The sequence below is a fragment of the Anolis sagrei genome, chromosome 4, assembly GCF_037176765.1.
Source record: "Anolis sagrei isolate rAnoSag1 chromosome 4, rAnoSag1.mat, whole genome shotgun sequence".
Taxonomy (NCBI): Eukaryota; Metazoa; Chordata; class Lepidosauria; order Squamata; family Dactyloidae; genus Anolis; species Anolis sagrei.
The window spans coordinates 26,853,088-26,865,578 of record NC_090024.1 but is presented as its reverse complement, the minus strand read 5'-3'; the positions used below and the strand labels follow the sequence as shown (position 1 = coordinate 26,865,578).

Genomic DNA, 12,491 nt, shown 5'->3' with positions numbered 1-12,491 from the left:
CCTCCTCAAGCAATAATGAACACAATCATTTATGTGGAAAACTTGATGCTCAAAGAGGCAGAGAACCTGAGTGTGTTTGGCATGTATATAAAGAAGATATCACTTCTGATCCTTTAGTGAGACTACTCTCCAAATTTTCTTGTATAGAACCCATGTTTTTCAACTATTATATGACTGTAGATCATAAATTTCCATGTCAATCAGTGCCAGTGCTTTCATGTGCATACTGTTAATTTCCACGACAGTGCTGCTTCTATTCATTACTTTTGTTATTGATCTATTCATGGGACACAATGAACAACAGGAAGTTTGGCCTTGAAAATCAATAGTGTTACATGATCCATGCCTGCTGGATGAACCCTTATCAATGAGATCAGATCACTTAAAAAACCTACAGAAATCATAACAGTGACTCCTATGGCATAGCAAAGATTAATAAATTAATTATAGTATGAACATTAATGGACTATGGATAATCTCAGATTCTATTAAAAATAACTGTTTGATGAATGACCAGCATTAAACGTAGTGTCTCTGCCTATATTCTCTACACTTAATTTTCCTCCTAATTCATGGTGTATATTCATTCATGTGTATCACAGATCTATTTGAAATTCTGAATCATGTTTCTTGTAGCTGATGATGCAGGCAACAAGTAATAAAATAACATGCTATAATGTATCTGGTTGTCTTTATTGTGCCTTTAGTCTCTTTGCTGTCTTGATACAAAAGATTTGACACAACTACCTCTTTGGAAATTGCTGCGGAGAATTTGTATGTGTAAACATTTTTGTGATGTGCGATCCTAAAAAGTAATCACCTCTGGGTTGTTATGAGTTTCTCAGGCCATATGGCTATGTTCCAGAAGCATTCTCTCCTGACATTTCACCTGTATCTATGGCAGGCATCCTCAGAGTTTGTGAGGTCTGTTGGAAACTAGGAAAATGGGGTTTATATATCTGTAGAATATACAGGGTGGGAGAAAGAACACCTGTCTATTTGAGGTAGGTGTGAATGTTGCAATTGGACACCTTGATTAGCATTTAAGGGCCTAGCAGTTTCAAGGGTCTGGCTTCTGACTGCCTGGGGGAATCCTTTGTTGGGAGGTGATTAGCTGGCCCTGATAAGCTGACACTAACAACTACCATGTCAGACTTCACAGAGAAGCCATTGAAATCCAAAAGCATGTGGACAATTTCAACAGAAAGGGGAAAACAAGAAAATGAACAAATTCTGGCTGCCAGTATTAAAAAAAAAACTCTATAAAGAACAACACTCAAAAACAAGGGAATTCCAGACAAGAAACAATCAGGGTTAGCTAATATATAAAACCCAATTTTCCTAGTTTCTAACAGACCTCACAACTTCTGAGGATGCCTGCTATAGATGCTTCTGGAACATGGCCATACGGTCTGGAAAACTCACAACAACACATTGATTCCAGCCATGAAAGCCTTTGACAATACATTATTTATTTATTTATTTATTTATTTATTTACTAAATTTCTATCCCATCTTTCTCAAACCTGAAGGTGACTCAAGGTGGCTTACAACCAGGCAGCAATTTGATGCCTAACAATATACAATTAACAGAATTAAAATACATTCAATAAAACATATAAAACCAGTGCCTTCATTGTTAGTCTCATTGTCCATAAATCATTGTCTGAGCCATTCCAATGTTCACTTTAATCTAATACCATGTTTTACTGTAGCATTAGATTCTGAAGGTGACATTCATCACCTCTGGGTTTATTTTGATTTTATTTATGGACAACATAGGTTAATTCTAGCTGTTTTTTTTAAAGAGGATCCTGTAGACTCCAATTCCTTAGATCCATTATCCTTGACTTTTTACAAGTAGTGTTTCAGTTCCAAAGGCCCTTGAACTTTCCCTGCTGAACCTCCCTCTTTAAGCCTGTCAGAGTATGTAAACCTCAGCTCTATTAAAACAAGCCATGGCAATTTTTCATGCAGCAGTTAAGATAAACACTTAGCAATTGAAACAGTAACATCTGATTTTAGTCAGTGACACGAGCCTTAATATGTTCAGGACTGAATTTCACTAACAACTTCGGATTTTGTTTCTAAGCTGCACTGTATAAATAAATCAGTGTATGGAAAAATACAAGAAGAACCTGCTCAGAGATACAACACTAATAGATATCATGATTATAAGCAGCAAACAGTGGTTTGCTTCAAGTTTCAGTTTATATACAAGATGACTCCCATATCTGTGAGGTATATATTCCTGAAATTTAAATGGATAACTAAAACCATGGATAACAAAGAGTCCAACTGAATAAATGATTTCTGACAAAAGTTCACCATAGTCATGCTGGAGGACCGAAAAAATGCCTATGGTCAGAAATGCCTATCAACAACAACAACTACACACAGATTAACTATAATACTATTTAAGTGCATATAGTAAAATACATGGAACAAATAGGCATAACATGAAATTACTCAGAGGACCTAAACATGCACAGAAAGGACATATGTATTGTTGAAGGATTTCATGGCCAGAATCACTGGGTTGCAGTAGGCTTTTTGGGCTGTATGGCCATGTTCTAGAAGCATCCTCTCCTGATGTTTTGCCTGCATCTATGGCAGGCATCCTCAAAGGTTGTGAGGTCTGAGGATGCCTGCCATAGATGCAGGCAAAACCTCAGGAGAGAATGCTTCTAGAACATGGCCACACAGCCCAAAAAGTCTATAGCAACCCAGAAAGGACATAATTTGTTGGACATCAATAATGATAATGACGAAAGGAATGGAACAACGGAAAATGGTACTGGATTGTGGTTTGGACGATGAGACGACGCAGAATGGCTTTTGTAGTAATGATGATGTTTTTTGATGATGATGTTTTTGTTAATGCTAGACCTGGATATTTTAGACTGTGTTTTGAATTTTGTATCTTGTTCTTCTATGTTGTACACCGCTGTGAGTCGCCCCTGGGCTGAGAACAGCGGTATATAAGCAAAGTAAATAAATAAATAAATAAATGAAAAGATGGGTACCAGTCTCACAGATATGGAGGTCATGGTGTTCTTTGCTAGCACTGAACTCTTTGGAAAATTATTCCATCTATTTTTGTTGCAATGACTATCATGATATTTGGCCCAAAACTATCACCTAATGATAGCAGGTTTAGGAAACACAAAAGGAAGGGCTTCTGCACACAACTGAAATCATCATTATGTTATCAGGAAATGCAGTAGTAGCTACAAATGAACAGGTTTAAAATTAGGTTAGACACATGCGTAGACCTTAAGGTGATCAGTGGCTTCTAATTTATAACACTGGAGGCAGCATCTATCTCAATATTAGTTGCTCAGGAGCATGAGGGTAGAGGGCCACTGTGGGATTCAAATGCTTTGGTCTGATCCAGCACGGACTTCAGTCCTGTTTCTCTATAGCTCCAGAGTGAAGGAGAGGCCAATTTTAGGAAAACAATAGGGCAAACAACATAACGTTGAGAGCTGTTATGAAAGGAAAAAGACTGTTTGAAGATGGCATTCTCTTTTCACAGAATGGTAGAATGGAGCAATAAAATGGATGCCAAAAGACATTTAGTCCCCATATCTCTTGCAGGAAATCCAGGATGAAAGTATCCAATCTCTATAAAAACACCTGCAATGAAGGAGAACCCACCAGAACCTGAGGGAATCCATTCCACTTCAGAACAACTCCTGCCATCATGAAATTCTCTCTAATGTTCAATTGAAATCTCCTTTCTTATACCTGGACTTCACTTGTTTTCTGGACCAATAGAAAACATGCTAACCCATCCTTCTACATTTGCTAAAATTTCAAATATTTGACATCTCAATGTTCTCCTGTCCAGTTTAAATTCACTTGACCATTCCTCAAAAGGCTTTGGTTCACAAACCCTGGTTTTATTATCTTTGTTGCTTTTTTGGGTATATTCCATCTAGTCAATGCCCTTCTAAAACTAGAAACAATATTCCAGATGATGTCTCATAAAAGTACAGTAGAGTAGTCCTTTACTTTCTTAAAGTGAACACATAGTTTTGTTTATGTAGCCCAGGGTTGAATGCATTTCATTTTTCTACTACAGGAGGAATGTTATAATTATAACCATAGAATCATCGTGTTGGAAGGGACCTGATGTGCCATCTAGTTCAACTTCTTACTTAATGCAGGATCTCCAGCTAAAGTAGTGTTTCTCAACCTTCTTAATGCCACAACCCCTTAATAGAGTTCCTCATGTTGTGCTGACCCCCAACCACAACATTATTTTTGTATTTGAATACTGGAAGAATGGGGGGGGGGGGGTAGTTGCTGGGATTTATAGTTCACCTACAATCAAAGAGCATTCTGAACTCCATCAATGGTGGAATTGAATCAAACTTGGCACACAGAAACTCCCATGACCAACAGAAAATACTGGAAGGATTTGGTGGGCACTGACCTTGAGTTTTGGAATTGTAGTTTACCTACATCCATAGAGTACTGTGGACTCAAATAATGATGGATCTTGGCCAAACTTGGCACGAATACTCAATATTCCCAAATGCAAACACTGGTGGACTTTGGGAAAAATAGATCTTGACATTTGGGAGTTGAAATTGCTAGAATTTATAGTTCACTTACAATCAAAGAAAATTCTGAACCTCACCAGTGATAGAATTGGGCCAAACTTCCCACAGAAAACCCCCATGACCAATAGAAAATACTGTGCTTTCTGATGGTCTTTGGTGACCCCTCTACAACCCCTCACAACCCCCCCCCCCCGGGGTCCCGAACCCCAGACTGAGAAATGCTGAGCTAAAGCATCCAGAGCAGGCAGATGTCCAGCCTCTTTTTGAAGACATTTAGAGATGACACCAAACACCTCTATAGGAAGTGATTGTAGGCCAACGTTTCTTCTAACCATCATTGTGCTACATATTTTACAGTCAATAGAGAGATGACCAACGACTCCTACTCCAACTCTATAATTTATTATATTTTAAAAACAAACAAATGAAATCAGGCTAGAGAAGCCCTTTAATGCATGTACCTGAACAGAAACTGGTGCTGCTGATTGTTCTTGCAGATGCTCCAGAAGAACTGAGGGGATTGAATTCTCTGCTCTCCTCCTCTGAAAAAGGGGATTCAGATGTTGGAGACACCTTCTGGTAATGGGGCTGCTGCTGGGAGAGAGGAGGCCTGAGGATCAGGCGAGGGATGCGGCTGCGACAGATCTCCTTCTCCTGCATTCTTTGCTCCTGGCAATGGCAATAAGATATGTTATACTTTCCTATCTCTCAGTCCCAACAAATGCCTGAATTGAATTGTGATGACAGCAGAGTATTTGGCACTGAAAAGTGCTTTTTTCTTGCATTGAGAGGATTTGCACATGACTAATATCCCAGTTGTAAACACTGAACCATGTGGCTTGATTGCAATGAATTAAATCCCACTCATGCTCCAGCAGTGGAAAGAAATAGAAAAAGATATGTTTCAAGTGTAGTTATATGTAAAAAGTTCCAGAACTGATCTCTTGGTATTCCTGGTAATGCTGGAAAAGACTCCAGACATGGTGCCAGATAGTATTGAGCCAAATTAATGGATCTGTCTGGCTCGGCATGAGATATTTTCCTATATCAGTGCAGCACAGGAGCCTGAAAATGTTACTTCATTGAGCTACAGCTCCCAGACTCCCCCCAAAGAACTGCTCACTGGTCATGCTGGAGAGGAGCAGGTTCTGGGAGTCATCATTTGCAAAAGATAATGTTTCTAAGCTCCACATAGTGCTATCGGTATGCCAAACTGTTCACTAACATGCCATCACTGGCATGGAGGCCTGCTCACAGAAATATTTAGCAGTCATCATGCCACTCATTTAATTCTTGGATACTTCTGTTGCTTTGGGTCACTCTGTCCCTACAAGTGTGAAGTATGAATGCAACAGATATGACTTGCAAGCATATCTAATGCACAGATTCACTTTTCAGAAAACTGCTGAGCTGATGCTCTCTACTGAGTGAAAGCATGTTATGTGACAAATTTACTATGAAAAGACATGTGAGTCAGCGTAGTGTAGTGGCTTGAGCACTGGACAAGAACTCAGGAGACCAAGGTTTGAATTCCAGCTCAGACATGGAAGCCTTGGGCAGGTTACCCTCTCTCAACTTCAGAGGAATACAAAAGCAAAAGCCCCTTCTGAAAAATCTTGGCAAAAAAACCTTGTTCTGTATTTTGGGTTTCCATAAATAAATAAAAACAACAACAACAACACATGAAATGGCTCTTAGGACTCCTGCAATGATCTGTGGGTGTGTTCCAATACTGCAGTGATGGACAAACACCAACCCTAGGGCTGCATAATACCCTGTTGACTCCCTTTAGACTATCTTTTTTTGAGTTGAGAAAAACACACAATTTTGAATAGGTTGCAGGCAGGCCCATAGCCAGGATTTTGATTCGGGAGGGGCTGAGTCTGAGAGAAAGAGGGTCTACCCTAGCAAACCTTTTGTATCGTTACCCCAATATCCCCATGCATATGGAATATACTGAGCATGGTGATCAGATCATGATATGAATAAACATAACAGTTGAAATAATGTACCAGTAAGGCCTTCTCACGGACCACCATGAGAATTTGGGGGGGGGGGGCTGAAGCCCCTCAAGCCCCTCCCCCCCCCCCCCCCCCCAGCTACATGCCTGGTTGCAGGGGAGAGGCTGCTCCATTTAGCATTTAAAGTATCTATTTTTCAAAAACAGAAATGGAGTGGATGCTCTTGGAGGGTCTCAGGTACAGAATTTTTTTGCCCTGGGTCTACTAACATGTTTCATAATAATAATAAAAAAATGTATAACATTATATAAATGTATAATATATACTATTCAATTCAAACTAATAATATTATTGCATAATAATAATACTTTTTATAATCCACCCTATCTCTCCATATATAATAATAAAATTCATAGTAATAATAATAATATTTTATAATAACAATACTTTATTTAATACTATACCCCACCCTATCTCTCCAAGGGCACTCAGGGCGGTTTTCATACAAAAAAGTGGCAAACATTCAATGCCATTACTGAAAACACACACACCAAATCAAACCAATAATACAACAATCATCAATATAACTTATAGTAACTAACCAAAATAAATAAAATTTAGAAACATAAAATAATTAATAAAGTCTCATCGAGTTTGGGTCCCTTTCCCCACACCACTGCCCACAATTCGAAACCATCAGCAACAAATATCCCAATATTATAAGATAAAGTATAGATAAGTTGGTCTTTGGGGGCGGGGGAGAGAGCAGGGAGAAATCCATTTAGGGTTGGCTTTTCAGGGCAAGGGAGGGGAGAGAGAGACAAGGAGTAGACATCAACACATTAAAAATTAAGGCTTTCCAGATGAAGATGGAACCTGTGTGCTGAATAGCAATGCTGCATTTGCAGTGCTTGGATGGGAGCAGCTGCCAAGGCTCTTCTGGGCAATTACCAGCATCTGCATCATCCCTGCCACCTCCACCCCTGAAGGGACCATGTAAAGCAAGGGCAGGGAAGGGGGACAGTCGAGCCAAAGGGAGAAACAGGGGAACCTCCCCAGTTTGGGGGTGACGTCATTTCGGAGCTTCCCCCCCCCCCCTTTGCAAACACACACTGCTGTGTGTACAACTGCAGTAGGGGCAGAGCAGCAGGGATGATGTCAGACTCCTTAAGGGATGCAGGGAGGATGAGAGGGAGAGGGAAAGGGAAAAAGACCTCAGCAAGCCAGCCTTTGCTGGGTGTGTGTGTGTATGTGTGAATAGGTGTGCACCGACACATATTCACACACCCAATACACATAAACACATATTATATATATCAAGGTCCATGCACCCTTCCTTCCCAAATCACACCCCTCCCAACCCCACCAAGCCCTTCTTCTCCCTAATACATTGGAATGGATATATTCCAAATTTGCAGTGATGCAGGAGATGAAATGCTTGGTGCGCATTTTGAGGGTGGGGCTTGGACAGATCTTTGCCTACCCAATTTCTCTGGGCTGCCAAGAAAAGGAGGGAAGGAAAAGATCTCTTCCAGCTCCCTACTGGGTAGGACTACCCGCCCTCCCCCATGTCCCCCAATTACCCCCAACTCTCACACGCCTGGGCCATTTGAGGCGCCCTTGGATGGAGAAGGCACCGGCAGACACCCCTTCGCGCCTCTGGGATGCCCCTTTCCCCATCTCCAGGTGCCACCTGAGAGCCCACCCCTTCCCTCTCTCCTTGCTCACCTTGCTGCCTTCCTTGAGGGGCCCCATCCCTCCGAGCCGGGCTGCGAGGAAGAGCAGCAGCAGCAGGAGGAGAAGCGGCTCTTCCGCAGCCACCGCCTGCCAACAGCCTCGCCTGCCCGACTGCCTGCCCGCTTGCCTCTCTGCCTCCTACTAATGCTTCTGGGGTCTCTGCTCGGCCTCCTCCCGCTCTCTGGCTCCGCCCTGACACGTGGAGGGAGCCCAGGAGGCTGCTTTGGGTGCCAATGCGCGCTCTCCTTTGCCAACCTGGCTAGGATCCGGCAGTGGCGACCGTTATGGTTCTCTGCCCTTTGGAAGGTCCTTTATCTCCAGCCTTCTAAGGGTTCCACTGTGGAATGGAGGCTACTGGACACACACTGCCCTGGCTCTATACTAGGGAATCCTGGGAGCTACTGCACGTTGGTGAAGCACTCACCCATGGCAGTTCAAGGCGTGTCAAGCTCTTTGGCAGAGACCTAAAGACCTCCTAAAGCTACAACTCTCATTACTCCATAGCATTAATTCATGGCAATTCAAGGGGTGTCAAGCATTTTGGCAGGGACTTAAAGACCTCCTTAAGCTACAACTCCCATTATTCTATAGCATTCACCCATGGCAGTTGAAGGGGTGTCAAGCTCTTTGGCAGAGACCTCCTAAAGCTACAACTCCCATTACTCCATAGCATTCATTTATGGCAATTCAAGGGGTGTCAAGCTCTTTGACAGGGACCTAAAGACCTCCTAAAGCTACAACTCCCATTATTTTATAACATTCACCCATGGCAATTCAAAGAGTGTCAAGCATTTTGACGGGACCTAAAGACCTCCAAAAGCTACAACTCCCATTACTGCATAGCATTCATCCATGGCAGTTCAAGGGGTGTCAAGCTCTTTGGGACCTCCTAAAGCTACAACTCCCATGATTACATAGCAGTGATCCATGGCAATTCAAGGGGTGTCGAGCTCTTGAACTGAGACCTCTTAAAGCTACAACTCCCATGATTCCATAGAATTCACCCATGGCAATTCATGGGGTGTCAAGCTCTTTGGTAGGGACCTCAAGACCTCATAAAGCTACAACTCCCATGATTTTATAACATTCACCCATGGCAATTCAAGGAGTGCCAAGCTCTTTGGCAGGGACCTAAAGACCTCCTAAAGCTACAACTCCCATTACTCCATAGCATTCATCCATGGCAGTTCAATGGGTGTCACACTCTTTGTCTGGGACCTCCTAAAGCTACAACTTCCATAATCTCATAGTACTGACCCATGGCAACTCAAGGGTTGTCAAGCATTTTGGCAGGGACCTAAAGACCTCCTAAAGTTACAACTCCCATGATTCCATAACAGTGACCCATGGCAATTCAAGGGGTGTCAAGCTCTTTGACTGAGACCTCCTAAACCTACAACTCCCATAATAATAATAATAATAATAATAATAATAATAATAATAATAAACCTTTATTTATATCCTGCTAGCATCTCCTGAAGGACTCGGTGCGGCTTACAAGAGGCCGAGGCCCAACACATCAATAAAACAACAGCATAACAAATACAACAATAAATAAACTCATAAAACAAGCAATAAACATTAAAACATTAAAACAATAGCAATAAACAATATTATTAGACAAGAACACCACAATGCATTTAAAACTGAGGCTGGGCCAAATGTAATGATTAAAATTTTAAAAATGCTGAGCATGACAGGTGAGATGGATAGGTTTTTGGAGATAGGTGCAGTGTGCAGACAATCTTAAATCTCTAGTAAAGTGCATTTGGGACATGATGCTAGGAGTTTCCTATTCTGAGAAGGCACACTGGAACAACCACGTCTTGAAGCTCTTCCTAAATACTGCCAATGTTGGGGCTTGTCTGATGTCCTTGGGGAGAGAATTCCAGAGTCCCCCAACACCACCGAGAAGGCCCTGTCCCTTGTCCCCACCAATCGTGCTTGCAACGCAGGTGGGATCATGAGCAGGGCCTCTCCAGATGATCGGAGAGATCGTGTGGGTTCATATACGGAGATGCGGTCACACAGGTAGGTGGGTCCCAAACCGTTTAGGGCTTTGTAGGTAAGCACCTGCACCTTGAATTGGGACCGGAAAATGAACAGCAGCCAATGGAGCTCCTTAAACAGGAGGGTTGACCTCTCCCTGTAAGGAGCACCAGTTAACAACCATGATTCCATTGAATTCACCCATGGCAATTCAAGGGGTGTCAAGCTCTTTGACAGGGACCCAAAGACCTCCTAAGACTACATTTCCCATGATTCCATAGCATTGACCCATGGCAATTCAAGGGGTGTCAAGCTCTTTGGTGGGGACCTAAAGACCTCCTACAGCCACAGCTCCCATGATTCCATAGAATTCACCCATGGCAATTCAAGGGGTGTCAAGCTCTTTGACAGGGACTTAAAGACCTCCTAAGACTACAATTGCCATGATTCCATAGTATTCACCTATGACAATTTCATCCATGGCAGTTCAAGGGGTGTCAAGCACTTTGGCTGGGACCTCCTAAAGCTATGACTCCCATGATTCCATAGCATTGACCCATGGCAATTCAAGGAGTGTCAAGCTCTTTGGCAAGGACCTAAAGACCTCCTAAATCTACAACTCTCGTGATAACATAGAATTTACCCATGGCAATTCAAGGGTTGTCAAGCTCTTTGGCTGGGGCCTCCTAAAGCTACAACTTCCAAGATCCCATAACACTGACCCATGGCAATTAAAGGGGTGTCAAGCACTTTGGCAAGGGCTTAAAGACCTCCTAAACCTACAACTCCCATTACTTTATAGCATTCATCTATAGCAGTTCTAGGGGTGTCAAGCTCTTTTGCTGGGACCTCCTAAAGCTACAACTCTCATGATTGCATAGCATTGACCCATGGGTGCAACTGGATACACACTGCCCTGGCTCCAGCGTGCAGCTCTTTGGCGGAACCTATAGCTTGGTCTCTCCCTTTGCAAACACACACTGGTCTGTGTACAACTGCAGTAGGGGCAGAGCAGCAGGGATGATGTCAAGACTCCTTAAGGAATGCAGGAAGGATGAGAGGGAAAGGGAAGACCTCAGCAAGCCAGCCTTTGCTGGGTGTGTGTGTGTATGTGTGAATATGTGTGCACAGACACATATTCACACCCAACACACATAAACACATATCATATATACATCAAGGTCCACGCACCCTCCTTTCTCAGCCCCCCCCTTCCTTCCCAAATCACACCCCACCCAACCCCACCAAGCCCCTCTTCTCCCCAATACATTGGAATGGATATATTTCAAATTTGCAGTGATGCAGGAGACGAAATGCTTGGTGCGCATTTTGAGGGTGGGGCTTGGACAGATCTTTGCCTCCCCAATTTCTCTGGGCTGCCAATAAAAGGAGGGAAGGAAAAGATCTCTTCCAGCTCCCTACTGGGTGGGACTACCCCCACCCCCCATGTCCCCCAACTCTCACACGCCTGGGCCATTTGAGGCGCCCTTGGATGGAGAAGGCACCGGCAGACTCCCCTCCACGCCTCTGGGATGCCCCTTTCCCCATCTCCAGGTGCCACCTGAGAGCCCACCCCTTCCCCTTTCCTTGCTCACCTTGTTGCCTTCCTTGAGGGGCCCCATCCCTCCGAGCCGGGCTGCGAGGAAGAGCAGGAGGAGGAGGAGCAGTGGCTCTTCCGCAGCCACCGCCTGCCAACAGCCTCGCCTGCCCGACTGCCTGCCTGCTTGCCTCTCTGCCTCCTTCCTACTAATGCTTCTGGGGTCTCTGCTCTGCCTCCTCCCGCTCTCTGGCTCCGCCCTGACACGTGGAGGGAGCCCAGGAGGCTGCTTTGGGTGCCAATGCGCGCTCTCCTTTGCCAACCTGGCTAGGATCCGGCAGTGGCGACCGTTATGGCTCCCTGCCCTTTGGAAGGTCCTTTATCTCCAGCCTTCTAAGGGTTCCACTCTAGAATGGAGGCTACTGGACACACACTGCCCTGGCTCCAGGCTAGGGAATCCTGGGTGCTGCTGATTCCCATGATTCCAAAGCACTCGCCCATGGCAGTTCAAAGGGTGTCAAGCTCTTTGGCAGAGACCTAAAGACCTCCTAAAGCTACAACTCCCATGTTTGCATAGCATTGACCCATGGCGATTCAAGGAGTGTCAAGCATTTTGGCGGAAACCTAAGGACTTCCTAAAGCTACAACTCCCATGTTTGCATAGCATTGACCCATGGCAATTCAAGGGGTGTCAAG

General features: G+C 43.7%; 1 protein-coding gene across 4 annotated transcripts in view; it reads right to left on the bottom strand.

Moving 5' to 3' along the window:
• Positions 1-12,018, bottom strand: part of SYBU (syntabulin) — a 67,523-nt gene extending 55,505 nt beyond the window's left edge. For 2 of the 4 annotated variants that reach the window (XM_067467328.1, XM_067467329.1), the window contains exons 1-2: positions 7,409-7,612; positions 5,033-5,240 (exon numbers count right to left, since the gene is read on the bottom strand). In XM_067467328.1, the coding sequence (XP_067323429.1) occupies positions 5,033-5,240; positions 7,409-7,528 (328 nt within the window). In that variant the 5' untranslated portion in view covers positions 7,529-7,612. Of the gene's footprint in view, positions 1-5,032; positions 5,241-7,408; positions 7,613-8,260; positions 8,414-11,853 lie in introns of those variants that run through there. The other 2 variants (XM_060775784.2, XM_060775783.2) reach the window with 2 other exon arrangements.
• Positions 12,019-12,491: the final 473 nt, after the last annotated feature.